This window comes from Manduca sexta, chromosome 25 (genome assembly GCF_014839805.1).
Source record: "Manduca sexta isolate Smith_Timp_Sample1 chromosome 25, JHU_Msex_v1.0, whole genome shotgun sequence".
Taxonomy (NCBI): domain Eukaryota; kingdom Metazoa; phylum Arthropoda; class Insecta; order Lepidoptera; family Sphingidae; genus Manduca; species Manduca sexta.
The window spans coordinates 8,281,898-8,309,317 of record NC_051139.1 but is presented as its reverse complement, the minus strand read 5'-3'; the positions used below and the strand labels follow the sequence as shown (position 1 = coordinate 8,309,317).

At 33.4% G+C, this 27,420-nt stretch overlaps 3 protein-coding genes and 1 long non-coding RNA gene across 5 annotated transcripts; 3 read left to right on the top strand and 1 right to left on the bottom strand.

Annotated features, from left to right (window-relative positions):
• The first annotated feature begins 324 nt into the window (after positions 1-324).
• On the top strand, positions 325-4,259 carry LOC115446773 (GILT-like protein 2). Its single transcript, XM_030173556.2, has 5 exons — positions 325-495; positions 1,848-1,915; positions 2,643-2,801; positions 3,224-3,394; positions 3,521-4,259. Exons 1-5 carry the CDS (start codon positions 432-434, stop codon positions 3,776-3,778), a joined length of 720 nt encoding a protein of 239 aa, XP_030029416.2. The 5' UTR covers positions 325-431; the 3' UTR covers positions 3,779-4,259.
• Positions 4,260-4,373: 114 nt separating this feature from the next.
• Positions 4,374-8,865, top strand: LOC115446771 (GILT-like protein 1). Its single transcript, XM_030173554.2, has 5 exons — positions 4,374-5,071; positions 6,330-6,394; positions 6,992-7,162; positions 7,509-7,697; positions 7,941-8,865. The coding sequence occupies exons 1-5, from the start codon at positions 4,984-4,986 to the stop codon at positions 8,169-8,171; spliced, it is 744 nt and encodes a 247-aa protein (XP_030029414.2). The 5' UTR covers positions 4,374-4,983; the 3' UTR covers positions 8,172-8,865.
• Positions 8,866-18,208: 9,343 nt separating this feature from the next.
• On the bottom strand, positions 18,209-19,380 carry LOC115446779. 2 transcript variants are annotated; one of them, XR_005113038.1, is made up of 3 exons: positions 19,253-19,380; positions 18,435-18,654; positions 18,209-18,283 (listed from the first exon to the last, which is right to left on the bottom strand). It is a non-coding gene; the product is annotated as an uncharacterized LOC115446779 (long non-coding RNA). The 2 variants fall into 2 exon arrangements; XR_003938948.2 differs by lacking the exon at positions 19,253-19,380 and adding an exon at positions 18,785-19,155.
• Positions 19,329-20,841, top strand: LOC115446778. Its single transcript, XM_030173560.2, has 2 exons — positions 19,329-19,529; positions 20,278-20,841. Exons 1-2 carry the CDS (start codon positions 19,400-19,402, stop codon positions 20,811-20,813), a joined length of 666 nt encoding a protein of 221 aa, XP_030029420.2. The 5' UTR covers positions 19,329-19,399; the 3' UTR covers positions 20,814-20,841.
• Positions 20,842-27,420: the final 6,579 nt, after the last annotated feature.

The window sequence follows — 27,420 nt, the reverse complement described above, 5'->3', positions numbered from 1 at the left end:
CAAATTTATCGAACTGCAAAGTTAAATTTGTCAATTTTGAATTTATAAACTTAAGTAGATGCCTCATCTATAACTTCGTACAGAACCATCAGTGCGCGAGTCAAACTCGCATTTGTCAAATGAGCAACCCTATAACATTTAACAAAATGTATCCGTGCTAGCAAATTTTCTTTTAACTTAATTCAACACAAAATTATATATATTAAATACATTTTAATTTAAAGGACAGAAATCTATCTGAACAGTTTAAACGTTCTATTAGATATCAATTGTTGCCGATACCTACTACACCGATATATAAAATATGAAATTACGATTACGCGCATAATTATTACTCAAACGTTGTCTGTTAAACAAACACAAACAGTGGATAGGCATAATAAATTATATTATTAAATTCTGCATCGTCTAATATTACTATTACTACAGCAATGTATTTCTTTAAGAATTTTACTGTACTAGTGGCTATTACTTTATATAATGTGCGTTGTGATGGTAAGTTAAATATCCTTTATATCGTATTTTAATTTATACTATCCGTGTTTCAAGTCTCATCTAATTCCATTTAGATATAATGCGTTTATTTCTCTCAAACATTCAAACTTCTAAAACATATACAACGTTGCATATTATAACATTATAAGAGTTTATAGTGAGATTATAATCACAGATAAAGCTATTTACATTAAACATTTCTGTGGTTAGAAAGCAAAATATTTTTATTATATTATATTTGATATCATCATAAGCCTATTGCAACAAAGTACTGTGCGCAAACGTGTCTAGAAAATCTAGTCTTTTATTGATTTAAAGGCGGCGTTTATCTACATCACAGTGATAAATCGAATAAAAATGGTGTCCCACAAATAATTTAGGTGCTAAAAATATATAATAAAAAACACTATTAATTTTATTCAAAATTTAATAGAAAATTATGTCGTAAAAATTTATATCCTTCGAATTCAAACTGTTTTATCCCCTACACTCTTTAAAACAAACTATAATTTTTTGGATTACAGCAAGCAACGTTTTTTGAATGATTACTCCCTTTCCTTGCTGGATATTTTCTTTTAAATCATCTAAGGTTGTAGTATTAATGCTGTAAACCCTTATGTGAGGTATTCCCTTAGGAGATAATCGATTAGCGTGGAGTCCGGGCTTCGTGGAGGGCATTTGATGTCAATTCTTCTGGATATCAATTTATTCGGAATCAAATCACAAACGACTGGAAAAGATGTGTTTGATATATGTGATGTTCCCCTCTTCCTAAAACTAAGACCTGTAATTGTGGCCAACGACATTTGGGCAGCAGAAATTAAGAAATTTTGATACATCAGACATTCACGCAAAGTCGCGCCAATGATATCGCGCTCCCAAATTGCAGCCCGATTAAGGAATTGCAGCGATTTCTCATATTTAATAATTTGAGTATTTGGGACTTCACTTGAAATATAAATGATAGTGTTTTCAACACTCACGTCGCACAGAACTCGCAGAACCATTATTTTTGTAATACGTAATCGCATACGCAGCACGCAAGATCCGTTCCTGTAAAACCCTCCATAGCGGTAAAATTTCAAACAACGTAACCTTCGTACGAATTTTGGAGTCGGTGACGTAATTAAAAATGTTAGGTAAGCAAGTATGCTAGTAGCTACATAAATTAAAAATGTATGAAGATAATGTTTAATTTTATTAGTCACCGACTCCGATATTGGTAACTACTTGTTATATTAAATTATTGTTTGGTTTTTAGTGGTTGTGGAAAACGGTTAAATTTTTTGTTAATGTGCAATAGACAAAACAAACGTGACTTTTTTAGGATACCTTGTGCTTAATAATTACAGGAGTCACAGATGTTGTAAATGAGAGTACCACGCCTCTACCAGACCTAAATGAAACGAACTCTATCGAGGTACTTTTAAAATTTACTTCTTACTAATCACCATCTAAAAAAAATATATCAACATGTAAATTGCTGAAAATTTGCACTGTCTATAATCTAAGAAATACATCCATCCAAATCCATTGATTCAAACATCTTCATGTACCTACTTTCGCGTTTATAATAATAAGGACTAAAGCTTTGGCTTGTACCCTTGAAAAAGTAGGCGGTGGTGACATTATTCGCATTCAATTAAAAAGACCGAACTTATAGGTATATAGAGTATGAATCCCACTCTCGATCATCTCAATTTTTTTTATCACCTTCACTATAGTCCGTGACGAAAGCGTAACCGGAATAATTTTTATAATACTCTACCTTCAGACTATCAAATTGCCCGTCTAATGTTAAGCGCTATGCCTGCCCATAAAAAGCAGCGCTATCCAGTAATTGAATAACAAATTATTGCATCACTTCACTGCACTCATCAATCATGTTGAGACAAGAGACATCATCCAAGCGCGATACCTACCACGGAGTAATGATGTTACCGGGATTTTTCATTAATCTTAACCTGACTGTATTAACACATTCGCATAAATATAACAGCGATATCAACTTATGCACGGGTGCTACAGAATTAAAAAATAAATAATGTTAATTAATTAAGCTAATATTGCATCTATTATTTATAAAGGTACATAAAGAATGGATATTTGTTTGAACGCAATATTAAAACCCGCGTTTCTTTTTTCAGACAAGTACAAGCAGCGAAATTGAGACGGTTAAAGTGGAGGTGTACTATGAGAGTCTCTGCCCATATTGCGAAAGATTTTTTGTCAACAAACTAGAGCCAGTAGTGCAGTCAATGCATCAATATCTAGACATCAAGCTATATCCTTTTGGAAATGCTGACGTAAGTTCGTATTGTTTTTAAAAAAGGCTGTGTGGAATACAAAATTTTTACAGTACCCAATAAGCGATACTCATATCAAATATGCCACACTAGATAATAAATACTTAGGCAATTGTGCTGAACTAAAGATCAATATCTTTAAAAAGTACAGTTAATACAATAATACTCTTTTGATAAGTAATGTTTATACGCCAAAGTGAAAGAAAGCACAATTAACCTTTACACTTGATTTACCTCCCCTTATAAGGTACAAACACTTTAAAATCATCTTATATAATTACTAGGTAATAAGCTTCAGGGATACCGCCGTATCTGACTAATTTTCATGTACAACGTGCATGACGTTGATGGTCTTAATACAGACCTTATGCCACTGCTGTTTAATGACGTTCATTAACAAATCTTGTGATATTTATTATCAGATCATAGAAGAAGATGACCATTACAGGTTCAGATGCCAGCACGGGAAACTTGAATGTTACGGGAACAAACTCCACGCGTGCGCCATAGACATACTAAAAAACGTCACAAAATCAACACTCTTTAACTGTTGTCTCTTTGAATTTTTTTCAGACGATGAAAGTGTTGACGAGGTACGGTTTTATTTTATTATGATTTTATTTCAAAACAAATTTTCAGATTACTGATTTTAGGCTAAATGACCAGTTTAAAGTTATTAGAGCAAATATGGTCTTATAAAACCTCTCTTCATATTTCAGTGTGCTACAAGGATGAAACTGAATGGTGATCCAATAAAAGAATGCGCCAAGGGTAGCAAAGGAAATGAGCTCTTAAAATATTATGGCGACGAAACTAACAAAATATATTTTCGAGGTGTTCCACACATTCGCCTTAATGGCATACCATATAGGAATTCTTCTAAGAAAATATTTAAAGACTATGTCTGCGCGGCTTTTAAAAACCCACCGCCACCGTGTAATACTGTAAGCACTACTAGTGCTTCTACAGATGAATAATTTAAATCGGTGGCGATAGTCCTGACAATTACAAATAAATTAACAATCGTAAACTTCTATAGACACTATTAGATCATAATATTGACAGTTAAATCGCATCGGTTCATACAGATCCCTGTACGATGTGTAATTTACATATATCAAGATTTGCTCTTCAGTGTATCGATCATCTTCTGTACTCATTATATTGAGTTTTAACATTAATATATTTTTATAAAATTATTTAAAACTAAGATATACATAGCGTGATTTCTGCATGCAGCCAACGACAGCCGAGGGGCGAGTGGAAGGATTGCCAAGATGGAGGTTGTGGATCCTTATCCCATCTTCTTGATTTCCATTTAAAATGGGATAGTAGAGATAACTTATATATTCATTTATAATTAAATTAATACGTGAAAAATAACTTTTTACCCCTTTTTGAGTACATTGCGCGCTCCGATGAATGTAAGATTTGGCAAAATTAAAGTTCATAAAAAGATGTGCAGTATTTATGTATAATATCCCTTACAAATATAATAAATTCGATGGTCGAATGTCAATTTAGAACAATCAGGCAACTCCAGTGGGGTCAACCTTAAGCATGTGAATCAATATTTGTTAACTACCTCTGGCTTTGGTAAGCAAAACACAGGAGGTGGCCATAATACATAAGTATTTTTTATAAGAAATTTGGATTTTCTAATATATACTAACTCATTCAAAAGTGTAAAAACGGGACCCCATAAATTTCTCGGTATAGATATGAGTTATTGTTTTTGTGCTTTAAACTCAAGCTGCTGAAGCTAGGGGAAAATGTACCTGCGCGGTTGTCCTTAATTAATGAATAAAAAAATACCTTCATTCGGATTTTAGAAACAAAAGTGAAGTAAACATGAAACCACAATTACAAATAAACTATCAAAATATATGTATTTCTACACGTTGGTACATGTCATATCTTTTTGGTCACATGTTTAATTTTAATTACGTAAATGTAAGCAACATATTATTTTTTATGATACATATATTGTCTACAGTTTTGAGGTATGTGGGTGAGTATGTAAAGATAATAAAATTATCTCGTTATATGAATTATCTCATAATATGGTCAGGCTATTGAGAGGCCAATGACCGTAAGTTAATAGTAAAATATACATTTTTACTGAGTTTACTTTATACTGTCTGCAAGATGGCTATTTTAGTCGCGAACTGACAGTGGTACTATGGATTTCAAAAAAATATTATTTTTATTAATAACTATTAGTGCTGCACTATCTAACCGAGTTAGCCACACACATCAAAAACGGCAATGTAAGTTTAAAATATATTCACTTGAATTAAAAAAATATTTCTTTGTGTACCTACTTTACTTATATATTTTAAAATAGTATACAGAGTCATTTAAACATTGCGTTACTAAATAAAACCTCTCCCCTACTACTACTACCCTCTTGTTACAAATGACACTTAACAATACTTTACTCGAACTCGTACACTTTAATTAAAGAAAAAATGTAAATTCTTAAAGAAATGAATATCACACACACACACATCATCACGCATTTATCCCCGAAGGGGTATGCAGAGGTGCAACCAAGGCACCCACTTTTCGCCGAGTGCGTTCCGTCCCAGGATGTGATAGGGGGCGAGCCTATCGCCATATCGGGCACAAATTCCAGACTCCGGGCTAGAAATGAATATCAATAAAAAGTAATTTTAATTTAACTGCGCCCTAATGCCATTACTACTACCACCACTGAAAAAAATGGCCGCAGAGGCAACATCACACTTTTAGTCAAACCATACATTCAGGCAGACGTCATATTCCTATTAACTTCAAAATGATTTTGAAAATCAGAGAGAACAGCCGGTATTTTTTGTGAAATAAACTGTTATTGATAGATGATTTTTGGCACAATGTTGGCAGAGGTAAAATCGAGTATGTGGTTTAATTTATTAACGCAATGTTAAAATAACCCTGTATGTATTAAACTATGTATTAAATTTATCACCTCATCGTTGTAGTGACAGCTCACTTAGGCTAAAACTATGAAATTCTGAATTCAGTCCCGCCATAGTTCATAATATCTCGTTTCGAAAACTCGGGTAATGGAGTGAGCACTGAGCCCACTTCAGGAATGCATTTCGGCAGTTAGTTCTTGGTATTGTTCAACGAGGTAATGACTCTGATGGTCTACCTTTAATTCGGAATGCATTTTGTTTTCTTTACCTTAATTGTAATATGAGCTATATACATTAAAAAAAAATTACATTAAAAAGAAATTCGTATAAGTTTTCCAATTCAGAATACAGATTTCCCTCGAATTCGATTCTTTTTCAATTTCCCAACGGACCAACACAATATTAATCATATGACAGAGAGTGAGATCGACAAACACACAGAACACAGGAATTCATATATTCTGTGGACAAAACCCGTGGACGCCTTACCCCACCACCACCACCACCACCACACGGTGGGATACGGCGGATACGAATAAGAACCAAAAACTATATAATTTTGGCATTTGTAACAAATTTTGTATTCATTTCCAAGCATTCTTCACAGGGAATGTCTACAACAAGAATATACATAAAAGGATACATTCAGACGACATCAATACAACTACAACAGTAAGAGTTTTACAAACGTTTTGCATTATTATTAGTCTTCATTATGAACACCCGCTTACTAGTTAATCAAACACAATTTACTTTGTGCCAATTGAAACAACTGCACTGAACCCTAAGCAACTGATAAAGCTCCTGTGACTCCCGACCCGAGTCTGCATGCTGCGATGCCGAAGATATCTAAATAAGTACTATATTATTACAAGTTATAAGGAAGTAAAGTAACAATCTTATATATAAATATAACATTTGTTCATATAGCATATATAATATAATATGCAAATGTTATTAGAAGGGTATTTCCGTCTCGATTAGGAAAATTAAAACAAAACAGGAATATAGAAGAACGACATTTGACATGAAATATAATAAATAATTAAATAATAAAACAGGGCATAAAAAATCTAGAAAAATGAAGAAGAATAACAAAGCATGTAAACTGTTGAATTTATAGTAAGTAATAAATATAGAGAAATATTAATGCAGCCATATAAAACAAAAAATGTCGCAGATATGAGTGTCCCATATATCGTCAACAAAATACGAGTGTCCTATATATCGTTATAAATCCATATTTAATTAAACAATCTTATACTTCAGGTTACATCAACAACAGCAAATACACCAATTGAAAATAAAGTAAAAATCACGGTTTATTACGAGACGTTGTGCCCGGCAAGCGTGAGGTTCCTCACGCACCAACTGAAACCGGTCGTGGAGAAACTTTCTTCATATTTGGACGTACAACTGGTGCCATATGGTCACGCAAGGGTATGCATTTTTTTTTTTGGTATAACTATTTTCAAAATGAAATTTAATCTGCGAACTCTACATTACAAAAGATTAACTTGAAACTGAGACTTAGAGAATCGGATTTCACAATACTACGTTAAAATCTGTTCTTGAAGGAAAACATATTACTATGTAGTTTTCCATGATACATGAAATAAACGGGTGCTGGCATTATAAAAATTCTACCAGGAGCTAAAAAGTAATTTAGAGTATACAGCTTGCAGGTAATCTTGTAAAATCAATAAAAAATAAAATAAGGTTTTCAAAATTGGAACATCCAGACACATTAATGTAACTTTAACTAATTTTCCACCTAATGTTCCAGACGTACAAATCGGGCGATCGTTACCTGTTCAGATGTCAGCACGGGCCTGCCGAGTGTTACGGCAACAAACTGCACGCGTGTGCAATAGACGCGCTGCAGAACAACACGCAGGCGGTGCTCTTCAACGCCTGTCTTATGCAGTACAGTTACAGGAGCTACAGAGTGGATTATATATCCGTGCTTAATTGGGTATATACTGTTATCAGTCTTTAGCTTAGATTCTAGGTTCCTTATAAAGTAACGTAATACGACGTATTTGGGGCAATACGCAATACAACTACGCCACTGAGTATTTCACGTACCATTGTATGTTGTCAGCACAGCCACGGATGAAGCATAAAAATCCTTAATCCCCAAAAACAGCTTGGAATCTAGCCTAGTTTTTTTTTAATAACATTTATGTAAAAATTAATAAAATTATTTTCTTTTCAGTGCGGGTACAAGCTGAACGCTCCAATCAATGGCATATGGGAGTGTGTCAATAGTGAACGCGGTTCTATAGTGCTTAAAAATTTCGGGGCACTAACTCATGCGCTGAGTCCTCGATACGTGCCTTATTTAGTCTTCGACGGATCCTTAGACAATCAAGCTCGAGCAAACTTAATGTCGGCAGTATGTCGAAGACTGCATCCTGCACCTCCGTCCTGTTATTACTACATATAGAAAATACCAGGAAATCGATAAGAATACCTACTCTATGCTAATATTTCTATTGAAGACTAGCTTATTCCCGTGGCTCCGCCAGTGTGTAAAAAAGTATAACATGAAGCCTATATTTTTAGTTAGACCTCTAGCTATACATCAGTAAAACTGCATATAATTACATACAATTTTATTATATGTAAAGCTTCATTATAAAAAGATACAGATAATGCTATTTTATAGAAACTTCATAAGTTACGCAACGAATATAGCAAATAGGAATTGTTTTCCGGCCATATGCGTACTTACGCCTCTGAAATAGAATCTACTCTCTCATGATATGGAAAGCTGCCTTCGTATTACAATGTACAATCTATCTTATACTGTATCCGACGTATCGAAACAAGGAGAAATCGATTCACATGATGCAGGCTTATTCCTGCACCACAGGGCAAAGTAATGTAGAAATTCTAAGGAGTTGAAATTGCTGCTCTATCGAATTATATAAGTTCATACAGAGTTTCATCTTAGCAATTCTGTGATCTCAAACTTTTTAGGCACTTTCTGAAAGTCCTCCGATAAAGTATGTAAATGTACTAGAACGCTAGTATTATGCAATTAATACCTTTATTATAATGTTGTATGTGCTAAAATGGTTATATTAATGTCACTTTTCAAAATAAACTAAAAATATATGTTAAAACAAAGAAATTCACGACTGCGTGCATTAATTATTTCCTGTTGGGATCGAAAAACAAAAGGAAGTACAATAAATTTAATTACCTTTTAGAAATGCAATATGAAATTGTAGGAATATCAATTAAAGTTACATATTCAACAATAACAATTATTCACAAACGAATTTTAAATATACATGAGGTGCGATCTCGCACTTTGCTCATAAGTTGCAATAAGGCGTTTCATTTACTGTTTTCTTTTAGTATGAACCGTTCTAATATAAGGTAATATACGCGGAAGCCTTGGAATGCAGTCGTGTATCGATGAACCATTTGGTAAGCATTCCAACAATCCGCGAGGTTATGACTAACTGCCTTACAAACATGGAACATATCAAATAGATTTGTTATTCTAAGAGGAAACGTCACGATGTAAATAACATTTGCTTTGTATAACTACCTATGATCTATAACTTAAACATTTTATATAATCTAAATATTATAATTATTCAAATAGAACATAATATAGACTTGAAAATATTTCACATGATATAAGCCTGCAATCCATATGTCCTAGTTAGCTCTATAAGCTCTAGAACTTTGCGTATAAATCCTACGATATTTTTCTTTTTATTGCTTTGAATGACGAGATGAGGTTGCCGGTCGCCTGATGTTGAGTGATACGACCGCCCATAACAATAGAAACACCATCCAACACCTTGAATTACTTTATATTGTTTGGTATTCCTTTGCGCTTGCCATCCTGAGACATGAGATGTTAAGTCTTATTATGTCCTGTAGCTACACTGGCTACAATGTCCTTCAAACCGGAACTCAACAGTGACTAAATACTGCTGCTTGACGGAAGAAATACTCATTGCGGTTTTGTCCAGTAGTAGTTAGTTGTGTTTTTACATTTTTTACTTTTGATTCTGTACTAATAATAGTCGAACGTGTTTATTACGGAAACGATGTATGGGCATCAAAATTTTGTTGCTGAATCCAAATCTCAGCGGGAGTCAAACTAATTAATGCTCTGAAAGTCTGGACCTTGTTCAAACATCGAAGTCTGTCTGGTTATATCGGATACCCTGAGGCCCCAATTATTTCACACAATGTAGTTACCTGGCAAAATTCGATAGGTACAATTTTCCTATTATGACATTAATTTTTTTGATAATCATACGCGTTTAATACCTAGAGTGTTATTTAGTTAACTAGTATGTTAACTAGTGTTGTTTAGTTAACTTTAGATGGCTCGAAATTCCTATTGCGGGAACGCGAATTATATATTGGCTTTATCCTGCGAAATAAGCAGAAAAAATATGCATTAAACCGTTTAATTTACCTTTGTTCTCTTAATTTCATAAAAGTATAAGTATCTGTTTTTTGTTTTGCACTTTCTAACTGTCTGTCAAGTATTTATGATTGTTTAAATCAACATAATCAAACTCAAACATATGTGAAGAAAAATATTCTAAGTTTTAATAGTAGCAACATTATAAACCATCGTGAAACATTGTAGTTCGCCTTTTGCAAAGTAAGTAATCTTAGAAATAGTGGCAGTTGTCTTAAATTTTATATTTCCTTAATACTAAAAACACTTCCGCTATAATTTTAATTTAACAACTAATAACTTCGCTATGTGAAGTTTAATTCAAGTGGTTTAACGGTGAGGGAAATTCCAATATGCTAGAATCTTAATAGCATGTTCTATAACCATGTAGGTTCAAACTATTTATCGTATAAAGCGTGCAGTAAAGCATACTTCACCTTACCCATCTTATTTTAATTTTAAAATGTTAATGTTATTTTAATACATACAACAAAAGCTCTGCCATATTGACATGTTAACCAACAATTGTCCTAGTTCATAATTTTTGTGACGATTTCCCTCGTGATAAGTCTATTTATGGAAATAATGAGGTTAATTTTTTTAACCATTGTTAATATTTTAATTACAAAAAGTATTTCTCTGCAAAATCACTTAGAAAATACTTAAGTGTACTACCTTGAAATCTAATATCATCTCCCCATAATATCTAACAAAATGCAGGAACATTACGAAATTAAATATAAAATCGCATTATTTGAGACAGTCCTGCGTACTCTGTATAAGTAATCGGCAAATGTACACGGTTGGATAAAGGTTCACATGTCAGAGTAGTTACACAGTTCCCGGCTCGTTTTTCCCTACGGCCCATATCATACCTATCGTAGAAAATGCTTCGAAGCCTACGCACCGTACGTGTACTTAGCCACAAGTACCGCTCGTGTATGGATTTTTCATTTCAAAGTTCGTGTCGGGCACGAGCACATTCATAACTATTATGAGCTTTGACAAGCCTTGCATGTTAATTAAAAACTAAAATATAATATTTCTACATTAAAACAACTAGGCCTCCCTTATTCATGATTACACTAATTAGGTTTCGTACTGTAAAATGTTGACTTTACAAAGAAATTTCCTTTTCCTTCATTTCAGTTCAGACCATAGAAGATGGGATGTATATTTAGACTGAGAAAATGTTATTTCTATTTTCATAATATTCTCTGTAGTGCGATGACTTTCTTTACTACAAAAACACCAAGAACTATGTTGACAAACACTGACTATCATCATCATCATTCATCAATCATCAGACTATTTTTAAGCATGTAAATACATGACAAAAGCATCAATTACGAAGCGCATTTTATTATTAAAATTTCAGACAGTATGGACAAACCATTTATACAACAATTTAGTTTACAATGACGTTTTATGAAAAAATAATCCCTTTTTTTTTTGTCGTAAAAAGGGTTGTAGCATAATCTCTTCATACATACATATGCATGTCTGTGCATCACAACGCAGCGACGAATAACGAATGGACCGTTTCAATTGCAGTTTTTTTATTTGCTCGCTGGTTTCATCGCTATGACATATGTTACCTTTGTGTATTCATAAAATGTAGACAGGAAAGGTAAATGTGATTAGCTTTATTTATTTATATGGCTTAAAGAATCAGCATTTAGCTTCTGGAATTTTGTGAAAGGCGGTGAATAAGTACTTTTAGTTCGATATAAATATATTTTGTGAAGCGGTTCTTTTATTGCTCTGTATACTATTGACACAATAATGATCAATAGATATTTCAAAGCCTGCTGATTGATATTTCAAACATTGCTATAAAACGGTAGTAAACGGCAGTTTCCTAACAGCCCGAATAAAATCCTTAACCCTATAATATAACGAAAGTATCTGAAATAACACTTGATTTTTAAAGTCCTTAATTAAAATATTTAGATAATTCAACTAGATTTTTGCACACCATAACCTATTTATTGACAACTATATTATGATCTTTTGTACATGCTCTATTTTTCAAGCCGTTCTTATAATAATTATTCATAAATCGCGGCAATGTCTCACTACAAACAAAACTCATTTAAAAGACTTCATTGTACCCATAATCTTTACAACTCGCTGCAATTGTTTGTTCGTTACAAGGACATTTTTCCGCCATTGAAATAGAACACTGCTACCGCAAAAACTGTGAAACTAAGAACAGCCATTCGATATCTGTTTGTTTGTTACATTGTGGAAAATGCAAATGGATAATTCTTATTTATGTTGATAGAATAATTATGAGGAAGTAAGTAATTCAACAACAATTAAACTAAAAAAAAAAAATTCATACGTTGTATATCTATTATATATTATATAGCAAGCGGTATTCAGTAGGTAACGGTCATTTATTCAAATTAGAAATCACCGTAGCTCGCTTGTCATGGCATTGAGAAGTGGCACGAAAAGGGCACGAATGATGACGTTCGTGGAGACGCATCGAAGGCCAAGGCCTGAGCTTTATTATGTTAATTATGGTGTTCCACGGCCATAGCTAATTACCGCTCTAATTAACAAACCGGTGATGAATGACGATTCGTTAACTCAAAGTCCTTGCGAACTTAGTCTTAAAATAGAGTTACATTCGATCTTTTACCATATTACCAAAGATACCATTTATAATCTAGTTTATAAATATTTTTTTCTAATTATAGTATATGTAAATTAAGTATATTTTCTAACTAAAGCAAACTTCAAACTCATGCGCTTAACTACACTATATCCGTTTGTTTTTAATCGTAATGATGATATTGTCTTTTTAATTACAACATAAATTTGATAATTTAAAAGTATTGTAATAACCTAACCAAGGTAAACGTTGTAAAACGTATACTTAACTATTTATAAAAAAGTAATTACTACTTTGCTATACCATATAATTTAAAGACAATACCCTAAATATGTACATATTCATGTGTGTTTTAACAGTTTTTATATGTTAGAATTCGAAGATAACTTCGAGATTATAAAATTTTGTTTGTCAAACACACATTACTTATAGATATCTATGGATAAGTATGTAGGGCAGGATTGTGTGATTTACCACACGCAAGGAAAAATTATTATTACGATACGTTACAAAAAGTTGTTGCAACTACAGGAAATGGCGTCGAACTCTGTTTACTACGTATAGTTTCCTTGAATTTGCGTGTGGTAAATTAAAGTACCCTGGCTTACATCAATCAATTAAGGATGTTACTTATTAATTTAACAGTAAACTATATTCAACAACAAAGCCTGAAATTATAACAATAATTTAACAATATAAGAACATCAATAAACAAATTAAATATAAATCGCGACGAAAATGAAAAATTAATTAGGAAACCAAACGCCCAGCCTCGGCATAGTAGGCATGAGTTTTATCGTAATGTCCTTGTTTGCTCGATTACTCGTAGAAAAAGTGGTTATTTTTCTTGCCTCATTTACGTCCTCTATTGTAGCCAATTCCTCACAAAATATAGTTTGTACATCATTATATTGCCTGTAGTGTAGTGTGTGTGCTATTCGTTCTGCATTGCATACATTTTACTTTTAGGGTATATCGTTTACTCTTGTAGATAATCAAATTACTTCCTATAAGTTTAACAGTATTCCAACAAAATCAATCTAGTAATTTAGCAAACAGCAAGCGAAAAACAATCCTTTGTCGCATTCATAATATTAGTAGGGATAAAGGGTAAAATTGTATCCCGAGCGTGACTGGCAGCCTGCCAACTCGTATGCCAACAGTCAACAGCCCGGCCCAGACGGATAATGAGCTTTCATACTGAACTTGTCATTTATCACCTGTTTTCCTGTTTAAAACCTACTATAATTATAAAATCATTACTGCAATTAAATAGACTTTTTTGTAACTACAGAAAAAGGCACCTGGAATACTGACATGGTTACAAATAAAGAGCCATGCAATGTGTTTTCTAATGTCTGTTTGTATAGGTTAGCAAAGGGATTTAGGTTAATTAATTTCTAGTACCTGTATTATATTGGGAATTATTCCAATCAGAAATACATATCTTGTCTGCGTTTTACTGAATAAAATTGGTATATGAATTGAACAACTTTACCACTGAGTCTATCTTTTGCACCAGATTGTACCGCTAAGTACCTTCGTTCGTACATTGCATCGATGCCATGCATGAAAACGCCGACTAGATATAAGTATTTTTCTCAATGCTTCCCCTGTTTCAGGAGATAATAATATTGCAAATGTGGTTCCGTGTCTACAAAATGTATTCGTTTGTATCAGACTCTACACGTTTTTTATGTACGGTATAGGTAGAATGCCCAGATGAAAATACTGGTAAGAAAAAAAATCTTCAATGCTATGATTACTTTAGGAAAGATTAATTTTTAATGAAAATGGGAAATGGAATTTCTCGTTTTAAAATCTATCACTTAATAAACACTAAATATAACATAATAATGTTTTTTAATCCGTACAAAGTCAACACTTATGAGGTCATGTAAGAGATAGATATTGCATAAATAACACAATTACTGAATTACAGAAGGGTTCTGTTCGAGAAGTAATTTTTGGAATGACTAATTAAGGGCTGATTTGTCAATAATCAGATATAAGTTGTTAGTAGAATATATTACGACACAAACGCTTAAAAAAATATTATTTTATGTAATAAAGTTGTCAATTTGTTCACAAAAGGTTATAATTAATTCGATGCATAACTTTTATCTGACGATTGAAAAATTTGCACTAAGTGTCAAGAACTTTAATCGCTCACTACACACATAAAATATGTCGGGACACGGTATCCTCATTATTATTTAGACTTATTTCACAGATTTTTACTAATTTTGATGCAAAATGAAACAAAACATAATTTCAATGATTTAGCACTTAAAATACATGCTTACTTATTTAGTTCTCATTAAAATACTGTGATATGATTTATTAATTTATACAACAATTACAATATATTCCATGAAATATATTTTGCTACATTTTTATGGAATCATTGTTAAGCAAATTTAGTATGAATTTAAAGCGATAAGTTCGCATTATTATGCAAAATATAAAACCAATGGAGGGTAGTCATTATATTTGTGAAGTGGTCTTATTGTGTACATACAATAAAGTGTATTACGTTGTGTGTTTATATTTTTAAGAAGAAAGAACAACTACTAAAACTACGTTATTACCTATTTCGTACCTAAATATCATAACCGTATTTAACATTACAAGTTATAAACAGGTACATTAAAAGAATAAAACAAAACATAACCTACGAAGTCTTATAACTTTCATAAATAAATATTTCTTACGAACACTCTACCTCTACCTTTTACTGCTGGTTGAAATAAACTGCGCTTAGGTACTCTTAATGCACTCCTGCGGCAAACGAGAGCCTTGTTTAGTATAAAATGTTTTACACCACGACCATTTCGTAATAGGCATTAAGAAATCATTTATGAGAATTAGGGCAGATATTTTTGTAAATCTCTCTAATCTCTGAAAACCATTTAGTTTAGCATTTGCTGAACTTAGTCAAATTTGACCGGACTTTTATAATTTCCATAAATTAGACGTTTGTTAGAACGTATACGTCCTGCAGCGATGTAAAGTGGGTTATTTCTGTCGAAAACTTTTAAACAATACGATGATACATAATGTTTTTTCACACCGCAATTAAGCAATATCTGGGTCGGACGCAGTGAGGTCAAATTTTCATTAACGATGTTATCATATCTACGATTTAGTCAAGGTTTTGAGGAAATCTCAATTTCATCAAGGTTCACAATTCTACAAAAATCATTTTTGCGCAATGATACTGCATAATATAGGAACATACGTAAATTACGTTTACTTTTCTGTGAATCATAGAGCTGATGTTATATCATTACGCAACGACTCGTATCATTTGATTGTTGTTATCACTCGTCTAATGGAGAATGATTTTACGGAACATGCTAACCGAATTTTACCGAATGGTAATATGTGTTCAATATAATTAGCGTACAGTCTGTGTTCTCGCCATTCTGCCTTATGTTATTGTTTAAGTTGATTTTTTGTTCCTCGTTCGCAGTAAATTAGAAATTTATATTGGAAATTATTTCTTGCTTCGTCACGCCGACATGGCTTCAAATGAGCAAAAAATTGTGTAAGTGCTCCTGTACTTACCCTAGAAAAAGTTGTATAAATTATACATTTTTAAAACCAAGACTATATTGATTGATACGCTGCATTACAATATTATATTTTTAGCTGTAAACAGATTACTAAAAGAAAAGTTTAGGTCATTCCTGAGAGCATTGATTATAGTGATCACAATATCACATTAAATAGTTGATGCTTTTAAATTGTTTCTTTTTTTAATACTCATCCAATTTAAAGCTGGTTATTTTTTATAAACGATGTACAATATCGGTCTATGTTAGCATAACCAACAAGACTAATTATTTTATTGCAAATCAAGTTAGACCAAATATAGACCGTACGTCTGATAAAATAAATATTTACATTCATGACCATAAGGCAATATCATAAGTAGCAGTAGTGTACCTGTTTTGTTCTTAACACAGTAAAGTGGAGTGCGCCTGATTACACCATATCATGACGCTACTGACATCCTCTTTGTCGACAAATATATATCGTAGAAGCAAATCTATAGCCAAGATAAGAGCTGAAAATACTTTTATTGCTTCAACGGTTGAAGCAAGAATTTTGTCGTTCGTTTCGTATTACTAAAAAAAGGGAATATGTAATCTAGATTTAGAAAAGAAAAAAAATTATAAGTTGCCTAGGTTCTTTTTATGCTTTTAAATGGTATGTGATCGTGTAAGTAGTTACAACGTTATATTATGTTATATATAAACCCAAACATACATACATAAACTCAAGCATTGATGCCCAATAAGTTAGGCAGAGGCGCAAACTTATACACCCACATTACGCTGTGTTTTTATCCCACATGACACTAACGTTACATCCAGCATAAGAATAACAAAATATTTTCGAATAGAAAATTTCTCAAATTTATATTATCTGGAATGTAAATCGAATCCAAAGCTTCCCGGTTTATGACAGTCCAAATACACTGTCCCCTTTCCAAATATAATATAGAGAATATCGAAACAGATATAGATTAGTAAGGATAGGCTAAAGGTCAGCCTGTTAACCAAAAGCTGCTCAAGCATGCTGAAACAATTTACTGTTGTACAATAAATGTGACTGTAAAATTGTAATAGAATTGAAAATAGCCTGCCAAAAATTGTTTTTTGCGAACGTCAGCGTACAGCCACGCAAGTGTTTCTTGAATACTATTTTCAGCTCTATTGAAGTAGCAAATAAGAATCTCACCAAGGCGATACAAGATGTATGACAATTTACTGGTAGCACGAAGACAATGCCGTGCTACGTTTCAGTAATCACTACCCACGGCGGCATCAGTAATTATACAAAAACATTGAACAAGTGTTGCAATATGCTGTTATTGTAGAGAAACTAGGCAATTAGACTTCGAGATATAATTTTAATACGCAATAAAACTGCCTTGAGTTTTTAAATCTTTTTTAACTTACTGATACCACGAATTAATGTTATTTATCTAAAGTACTGATTTCTTATGTTTACGCGAATGTTAGACATTGAAATTAGTTTCGTTTCAGTCCCCCCCGTGACCATGAAGGCTGCAAAGTCTTCGAAACGTCGGGAGAAAATAAAACACTAATACCGCGATAGAATCCGAAAATTAGTTTAATTTTAAAGTACTGATTACAGTAGTTCGCCGGCTAGGGACTTATTTAAATTACCTTCCGTTTATTTCTCATTCATATTCCCGGGATTTCCCAAAGCCAAACAATGTCTGTTTCCCACAATTTTCCAGGTCTAGGAACTTAAAAAAACCCCTACATGAAACTTTATAAACCATAAACTCCTTAAATTATGGAGAGTATTAAAGAGAGTTGAAAATAATCCGAAAATAAATAATATTGGTAGGTAGGTAGCTACTAGCTATAAAATAAAAGATAGGTATAATAATATTTTTTACTCATTACAATAACTATTGTTAAACATACTGTTTTGCCGCTTTCTCCCGTCGAATAATCTGAAAGTCAAAGATAACGCTGATTATTGTAATCATTGATTAAAATATTAATTGATAAAAGTCATCGGTTAGAATGTCATTGTTTCTTTTTGATGTCCTTAATAGACTGCTTTTCGACAAATATAAGACAAAATAAAAAAAAATGATGTACCTTTATGTGAAGAGCCATGATCGATGGAACGTTACAGAAGGTTGAAAAGAACACGCCTTCTGGATTACGTCACGGTGCGATAGCCAGCGCCTGCGACGCGCTCGCCGCTCCGCGCCGTTGATTCATTCATCCGCGTTTACGCCCGACATCGACCATAGCCGCAGACCGATGCGCTTACGCATTCAAAGAAAACCGTCTGCACTGTGTACTCTTGCCTGACCTTAATGATAAAAATAAATATTTTTCAATTCTAATTTGTTTGAAGGAGTATGTCAGTAAATACTACAACTGACCGTACATTATAAGCATTAAAACTTAAATATATATATTTGAATATACTTTATACATACATATTATAGGTATCCTTAGTATGGGGAACTAAGACTTCGTCATACATTGCCTAGTCTGTTACCGTCGTGCAGGGTAGATATCGAATCCACGGTCGCGACTCCTATCTCAGCATCTAATGCGCATCGGAAACTGACAGAATTACCCATTAAATTTATGTATACTCAGTTGATAATACTGAATGTTATCACCAAATATTTACTTATTCGTCTACTTACACTAATGTAATATAATGGGTTTTAATATTTGTACACTGCAGTTACATTTAACTCGAAATATTTGATAAGCCCAGAAACGTATCTACGTTCATTATCAATTGTAAATTGTATATGTGTGTAGTTTATCTGGGACAGAGTTTACTCTTTTAACAATAACTTGTTAGTAAGTTGGGACGATGGTGGCGCGACTTGCTGGGTAAAAGGTTGAATGACCCACGTATACTTAGATGTAGGTAAACGAACCGCACACACCTGGCGGCTAGCGGCTGGCCGCTGGCGCTGGCCGCATCGCGCCAAGCGAGCTCCCCTCGGCCCTCGCTAGTTACCAAGCGACTATCTAGGCGACACGTCATGTTTTGCGCCGCTCTGTTGTGAATATATTCATGTAATTTGCGAGGAATGGATAATTTGTTGATAGAAGCTGTTCACAGGAGGGACCCTCTATGGAACTCGTCCAATGAGCATCACAAAAATTCTAATATTCTAAAGAAACTTTGGGAGGAGGTAGCTGAAGAAGTCCAAGGAGATGGTTAGTGGCTATAACTAGTATATTTTATTTCCAATAATTTTGTAGTTCTAAGTATTCATGTAACTTAGATAATTAATTTGATTCAAAATATTTAAAGAAAGTCTACGTTGTTTTAATTGAAACATTTAAAATCATGTTTTACAAACTATGACTAAGACAGAACGCACTGTCAAATGATTGTTTACATTTTATCGCTTCAAACCCAGTGACACGCAGTTGGTGCCATATACAGTTCTATTCTAGTAAAATTATGATGAACGTACTAGAACATTGTATGATTTAGTCGCTAGGAGCCTTTAACCGCCATTGTCTTTCTGCTATGATATTTTAATAACAACGTCAACAGCTAACAAAACAATAACTTTTTTTAAAAGATGTTTTTCTGAAAATCCTTTCCCATTACGTTGGGTTCGGGGGTCATGATCACGTTATAAGGCATTTACTTTTTTAGTTTACTAAACAATTGCGTAAGTTTCGGGACAAATGTTACTAATAACTTGCATAAAACTACAAAAACACTTCATTCGTTTTGTATGAATAAAACTCCGCGCATAGTCACACGTTCGTTTACTTCACTAGCCGCTAGGCTACTAGTGAAGGCAGGGAGCGTCAAGCGTGCACAGCGGCCGGTTTCTAGAATGTTTATTTCAATTCGTTATACGTCAGATGACTCACTAGGCTCTTGGCACTAAGCAAGTCACCTTGTCAGTGCGGACGTAAGCTAACCAATTAATTGACTTTGTTACAGTTAAAACTTTAAAGACAAGATGGAGGAACTTAAGAGCTTATTATATCAAAGAATGTCAAAAAATAGAAAAGTCCCGAGGAAATAGCTCCAGCTCGTGGCAGTATTTTGATAAACTTCGATTCATCACGAATAATATGCCAATATCGAATATACTAAAGTATAATTGTGAAGAGAGTTATATGTCCATGAGTCAGAACTATTGCAATCCAGTTGAATTTCTAGAATCGCCGTCCCCAGTGCCGTCATCTTTGTCAGACTCGGGCACGTCTCCAGCAAGAAAAAACAAATCTGTGAACAAAACAAATTTGAATGCAAATGATACTATCGCAGATTTAAAGAGAAGGAAAATAGAAATATTGGAGAAAGAGGCCATCCGAAGATCTAATGATGATTTGCTGTTCTTCGAAAGTCTCCTACCATACTTAAGTGAAATTCCTCGGATACGTAAATTGCAACTTCGTTCAAAGATTCATGAATTAATTGTAAATGAATTAGTAGAACTCGAAGGGAGAGACACTTGCCAAACAGACACTTGAATGCATAATTAAATATATAAGAAATTTATTGGCATATTTATTTCGATACATCATCGGTGGGAAATTGTAAAATTCTAAAAGCAACTGTATTCAAAGCAGAGGTTTTCCTCTTTAAATTGATTATCTAAAAATGGCGGTCATTAAAAAACGTATTATTTGCGTTCTCAGTACCACTGACTAAAAGAATGCAACTGATTAATCGGAACCAAGTATGTCTCAAGCTGTCGGTACGTGGGAGGTGTCATGCCAGAGTGATATTATTGTTACTTATTAGCTTTTGTATTGACAATATAACTACTTTATATGCCTTTAAACACAAACTGTGTGGTAATATTTATGATAAAATTTGTAAAACGTAGCACGTACACATGTCTCCGGCTCGCATTCTTCTCAAGACCTTTACGGAGTCTGTCAAAAACAATATAATTTACTATAAAGCAGTTTACATGAAAAATGAATCCTGTATTATTTTGAGGAAATGTCTAACCACATTACTTATATGTTGGGACTTCATTAAAGTATAAAGATATTACAGTTCGTTAACCTTTGTTTTTGAATGCAACAAATAACAATAAAATCGTATCCTGTTCATTAATTAGGGCGTTATTTAAGTCGCACATCATTTCAAGTTGGCATTAATCAAAACATTGATAAGGAGTTCAGCATGTGTAGATATTAATTCCAGTAAATCACAGCGTCTGTTATTCTGATTACAAACTATATATCAATCATGCTTTATATAAATGCGTAAATTATAAACACGTCAATACAAACGGACAATATTTTAGGTGTTCTCATTTTTTTCAATATTACTTGAGTTGTGACGAATCCCAAAAGAAGTTGTTTGACATTCCATGCATAATAAAGGATTAACAAATTGGCAATACGTCGATATGAATCATGATTTTTAGTGTCTTTTTTATTACCAATATTGCAAAATGTTCTGTAAACCACTAGCAACACTATAAATGTTTTACCTCAACTAATTATTACTATTATCCAATATAATTTCCTCTTAATATTTTTCTCTAAAAGATCCCAATTTACTAGTAGCGTGAAGCGGCATTGACTGCTAGGGACGCGCAGTAGTGACTAGTGACTTGTGACTAGTGAACAGGGGTGAAGAACCTTCGGCGGCGTCGATAAGCCCAGCACTCTGGGCGATCATTATAAATCATACACGTAAACTCTGCAGTCTGACCCTCGTTAGCGTTTGACGATTTGCCCCGGCCTGCTCACTGGACCAGAAATAGAACGTAAACGTAAAAAAATATTTAATGGTACGTGATCCATCACTTGCGAAAAGTTTCTTGCCATTTTCATTGACCTCGGCATTTTCTTAATGTTATTGCGAAATTGTATAAAGATATAAATGTAGAATAGGGCTTCAAGTAAATACATAAAAGGCCTCTTATACCGATTTTTGTCATTTCTTTCTCTTGATCTTAATTATTTTTATTCAGCTGCTTAATGCTTTAATACCTTAAAACACTTTTATTCTAGATACAATTATGTTGACATCAAAACACATTTTTTTATTATATTACGTATGAGAACTTTGTAATAATTACATAGATTAGCTGCAGAGAATGAGTCATATAAATTGTTTGTCTAGTTTGTAAAAAGACTTATGCACACACGGCGGTCCTCTATTATTAAATTAGAAATATCCTTACAAAATTAAAAGAAGTCCATTTCAGTCAAACGAAGCGAATCTGAAAAGCATACATCAGCATTCACTGCCTTACACGATCCTCATACAAAATAGAGAAAACCAAATTTCCCGTGTCTGGAAACCAGATCGAAGCTATTTCACTTTCTATCTTTACGTGCATCTTTTTCTTTTAAGAAAGCCATTTATCTTCCTTAACATCGTCTATATGGAATCCTTCAAACCAACTAAAATGTTTTATCGGAATTCCAGCGATAATCCAATCTAAGCATTTAATCAAATTACATTTTCTTTATCACGTAAGAGACTAAGATAAGCGTTTTATCTTTTTATGTAACGAAAAAACACAAAATCAAAACGGTTTGTGAAGATAAAATATTTTTCATTTAAAATCTTTTATAAGTTTTTTTTTAAACGTCACGGATTGTGCCGCGATGACGTAAGTAAATAAACATTTACATTGCAACGAAATAAATAATCTTTCGTAAAACTCTACGGATAAAAGTGATTATTTGCTTCACAATAGTTATTTCAACAGCGCGTTATGTAAACACCAGCACACAATAATTGCTCATCAACGGACTTTATTTGCACAATTAATTATAAAAGCCTGTACCTAATGGCACTGGCGTTGACCAGAGTTTCCTGTGTGATAAAGCCGCTGTACGCTGCTCTGATAAACGCTTGTCGCACGATTTCCGTCTCGGGACGATGTCCCATATCACCGTGTACTCTTACTAAACATAATTACTAATGTTGGAAATGTTGCAACTTTTGAACCTACTATAAATTATTTATGTGTTAAACTCGTCTTCACTGCTATTTTGTCGCATGATTCGTATCTACCTATAGATTTCTCAATTATCTTTAAATATTTGAACTTGGAACAGTATAGTATGACGATTTGTATTTAGCGAAACAATGACTCCCACATTACGATGCGACGAAATTAACCTTCGTTCATCACACCTCTGCATATCACTGAGAATACACATGTGACTCTACATTATGTAATATTTTTGTTGCAATCATTTACAACAAAGGACCCACATTAAAAAAATATGTCATAAACTAAACAAAATGTAAACTAACATCTTTCTACTTGTGTTTAATTGGTGAAATAAATCATGTATGGCCTTTCGGATGCAAGTATCGTACTATCAAATTTAAAAACGTCTTTGGTGTAAGTGGCCCGGTCTAATGTTGAGTGGTGACAATATGTTGTCGGATATTAAGGTCAATTGCCGTGCTTGATGTGTTGGGCTAGTCTCCGATAACACTGTTTAAACTGGCGTTATTGACGATATTTTAAGTCATTGAAATTGGTTCATTACATAACTCGAGATAAACATTTCCAATGACGGTAACCATGTCAGTTTATGTAGTACATATAGGTACTGTTATAATGCAGGTATCTACATTCATAATGTATATGCAACGTCATATTGTAATTCGGCAATGACTGAGGAAAAAACTGCCTTTTTTATTTGGAACCGATAATTAGAAATTGCTCAAACAAGACTTGTTTATTTGCTTGAGTAGGTACAACCTCAAGTTTTAATAACGTTACTTGTAATCATCGCGGGAACGTGACGGCGTACCATTAGTGCTGTGGTGTAATAATTCATTTTTTCTCCATCCAATGGTGCTTCCTGCTTTGTATGATTTGATTGATATTAGATTTGGACAAAAACTCGTTCGTACCTGCTTTAACCACTACAAATAGAAGGGTGTTGAATCAATGTTGAATCCTTTCTTGTTTCTTTTTGTTTTGTAGGTAGGTACCCATTCTGATATCTGATGGATGAGTGTAATAATAACGTCTAGTTAGGTATATTATGTTGCACTAGTCGTGGCTTCACTCCGAACGTTGCAAGTGATTATTATGATTGATTCAACGTGGGCTACTTTTAATAGTTAAAGAAGTCCACTTCACAAGTGTCTGTTTATCTTTGTTACTAACTGATTTTAATGCCTGAAATTAATATTTGCAATAAATTAGTGTCTTGACAGCAGAAGCATTAACCGAAACAGACATTAATTAAAAATAAAAATTATAAATACACTGTACCTAAAGGTAAATAATTGTTCGGAACTTATTTGAATCATGCATATAACGTACCAATAAAAGGTAAGTATGTCTGAGTATTTTAATACAATATAAGAGAATATTGATTATATTTTGCCTAAGCTATTTCTTGATTATTTATCTTTAAGGTATAATTATTACATAACTTATTAGGTGTACTAATAATATTGAAAATACATAGCGCATATTTTATATTGTTCACACGGTAATGCGAAGTATGACATCCCCATTCAAATATTTGTGATTCACCTATTGATTGTATTGTGACGTGTCCTCGCTCGTTCCACTTTACTCGTGGTTTTAGCAGTCTTTTCAACAGCATATTATGCGAAAATGTGTCCATCGATTCATCTTAACAGTCAATGCGTTGGCGCTAAACTGTTGAGTTGTGATGTCATGGTCACGCGCGGTTGCGTCACAACCAACAACAGCCGACTGTCGAGTGAGAAGCGGATGATTAGCTTCGTACAATGTACCCGCGGCCTTACCATGCCGCGCCCGTCCCACTGGCCTGCCTAACCACTGATCTGACTACTATTAATCTGGGTTACGAGGACTCTAATCAGCCTGCCATTGATTTAAACAAAAACTTTTACGCTCACGACTTTGCTGTTTACTAATTTACTGATGTCTGTCAGTTATTAAATTATACGAATTTTGTAGAAATCATAAAAACTAAACAAAAAAGTAATAAATCATAATATAAGAGTGATAAAATTGATACAGCTATCATATATGACAGTCACATATAGAGGTATTTATTTTTAATAAACTTTCTTTGTAGACACGCCTGCGTCCAAAATAAGAATGTTCTGAGAAGAATAAATTAAAGGCACGACAAAATAAAACGCGCCAAATATGGACGAACAGGATTAAATTTAGTATACTATCGAAGTAGCGAAGTAACTCAGAATGCCTATTAATATTCAAGGCGATATTAATTTATACACACATTATCGGTAGCTGGAAGCACTAGCTATGGTAACTAATTGTAAATGGTCGGGAGGTTGCCTTTTTACATACTAAACGATTCATCAAAGGAAACACTGGGGCCTTTTATCACTGTCGTCTACATAAGTCACTTTACTGACGTGAAATAGCAGTGGAATTTTTCACATGAGTTTTTTAAAATAGTACTTAATTAAAATAATAAGACAGCATTTTTTAAATTACTTAGTTACTACTTACTAGCTTCTGAGCCGTAGAGGTTACAATCATTTTAAGTGAACCTGTCGTACCAGATTTCAATTCTACTTCTAGAGAATTTGTATATGTGATCATTATTTTAAAACTTTTCTTTATTATAATACAATATTTAACTATAAAACTTATAAATGTGTACAAGAATTGCTATAGTGTATTTGGGCCGGTCACGTGCGTTATCATAACAGTCATGCCATCAAACGAAAGCATGTGCTTCGTAGATTGGAGTCGTGGGAATTGAATTGAAATACATTGAATACAGACATTCGCGTATTCTAACAACCTAGTTAACTTACTCACGCTAGTATACCCGACGGGGAGGGTAGTAACGCAACTAGCATGCCATGACATTGGCCGAGTTGAGTTCCGTCACATGATATGACGAATCACATGATGCATCTGATTGATCCTATTGAAATAATATTGAATCTTTATCGATGTACTACAGTCTAGTCTAGACTATGATGCTAGCATCATAGTGCTATAAAATATGATGTTCCAAATGCGACGCAATAAATGAGACATTTCATCTGAATGAGGTTCAACAAATTCTTAAAACTAAGTGATATGATCTAATTTGTTTTATATATAGTGCACACTATAATAGTAGCTTTATCGCTGCCGTTGAGAAAGTTTGTTGGACTGAAAGGTTTAATCATTTTGCAAGTATTACAACTACCAAAACCGCTCCTATTTACATTTTACAACTTCCTCTCAGTAATTTACAAAATCCGGATAAAGCCAAGGTGTTCTTGCCAAAGTATTTGACAGACGTCTTGTTCAAGCTGTTATGTGATTGAACCAGCGTTGATAAGTGAGGTAGCTCCTCTGTTTATTATTGCATCATCTACGACGAAAACTAAGAATTCAGGGTTTATACTTCTAACAATACATAACTTTGTAAGCAGTTTGTAAGTACCAATAACTATTAAATAGTATTAAATTGGGGCTATTCTTAATTATTATTTTGTAAAAAATTACAGGAACGACCGAACACGTGAAAAAGTTTCTGCAGTATAAATATTTTTCCGGGATATAAAGTAGCCGTTAACACTCAGGAGTAATATAGCTTCCTATTAGTGAAAAAGAAAACAAAATCGGTTTAGTACTTCCTAGGATTAGCGCGTTCAAACAAATAATCTCACTTTTCAACTTTATATATTATTATAGATGATAATAAAGTTACGTTTATATGTGCCCCAAACAGTCATTAACTATTTGGTCATACATGTATTGAGATCATTGTAACCTGTATCACAGACAAGCCTATTGTTGGCAATAAACCTGATATGGTGCTAGATGAAAGATTAACACCCCTGGCAATGATCACCAGAATTGATCATGAAGATACCGTTAACGCCTAGATATAAAAAAAAACTATTTTTGCCACAAAAGCAACAATAGACTCCTCTAAAGACTCCTAGACAGGTCAGCCCTGGTCCTCAACCAGATGTCGAAATCTGCAATGTAGAGGAAAGGTGATAGGTAAAAGTAAATACTTACATTGTCTTAATCCATGATTCGTGCCATCCGGCATTTATTTTTAGTCAGCCAAAAAATTTGGACGCCACCATAAATTCCGACCCGCATATGGTTTTGTTTATATTTAAACAGTCTCATCCCCGTTTTAGTTTTATTAGGGC

What these genes read in the sequence shown, in the direction of transcription:
- LOC115446771 (XM_030173554.2), top strand. Translation starts at nt 4,984, where the DNA reads ATGGATTTCAAAAAAATATTATTTTTATTAATAACTATTAGTGCTGCA. An exon ending in CACACATCAAAAACGGCAAT is followed by an intron (nt 5,072 to 6,329) that starts GTAAGTTTAAAA and finishes CATTCTTCACAG; the next exon opens with GGAATGTCTACAACAAGAAT. An exon ending in ACATCAATACAACTACAACA is followed by an intron (nt 6,395 to 6,991) that starts GTAAGAGTTTTA and finishes CTTATACTTCAG; the next exon opens with GTTACATCAACAACAGCAAA.
- LOC115446778 (XM_030173560.2), top strand. Translation starts at nt 19,400, where the DNA reads ATGGATAATTTGTTGATAGAAGCTGTTCACAGGAGGGACCCTCTATGG. An exon ending in TGAAGAAGTCCAAGGAGATG is followed by an intron (nt 19,530 to 20,277) that starts GTTAGTGGCTAT and finishes ACTTTGTTACAG; the next exon opens with TTAAAACTTTAAAGACAAGA.
- LOC115446773 (XM_030173556.2), top strand. Translation starts at nt 432, where the DNA reads ATGTATTTCTTTAAGAATTTTACTGTACTAGTGGCTATTACTTTATAT. An exon ending in ATGAAACGAACTCTATCGAG is followed by an intron (nt 1,916 to 2,642) that starts GTACTTTTAAAA and finishes TTCTTTTTTCAG; the next exon opens with ACAAGTACAAGCAGCGAAAT. An exon ending in ACGATGAAAGTGTTGACGAG is followed by an intron (nt 3,395 to 3,520) that starts GTACGGTTTTAT and finishes TTCATATTTCAG; the next exon opens with TGTGCTACAAGGATGAAACT.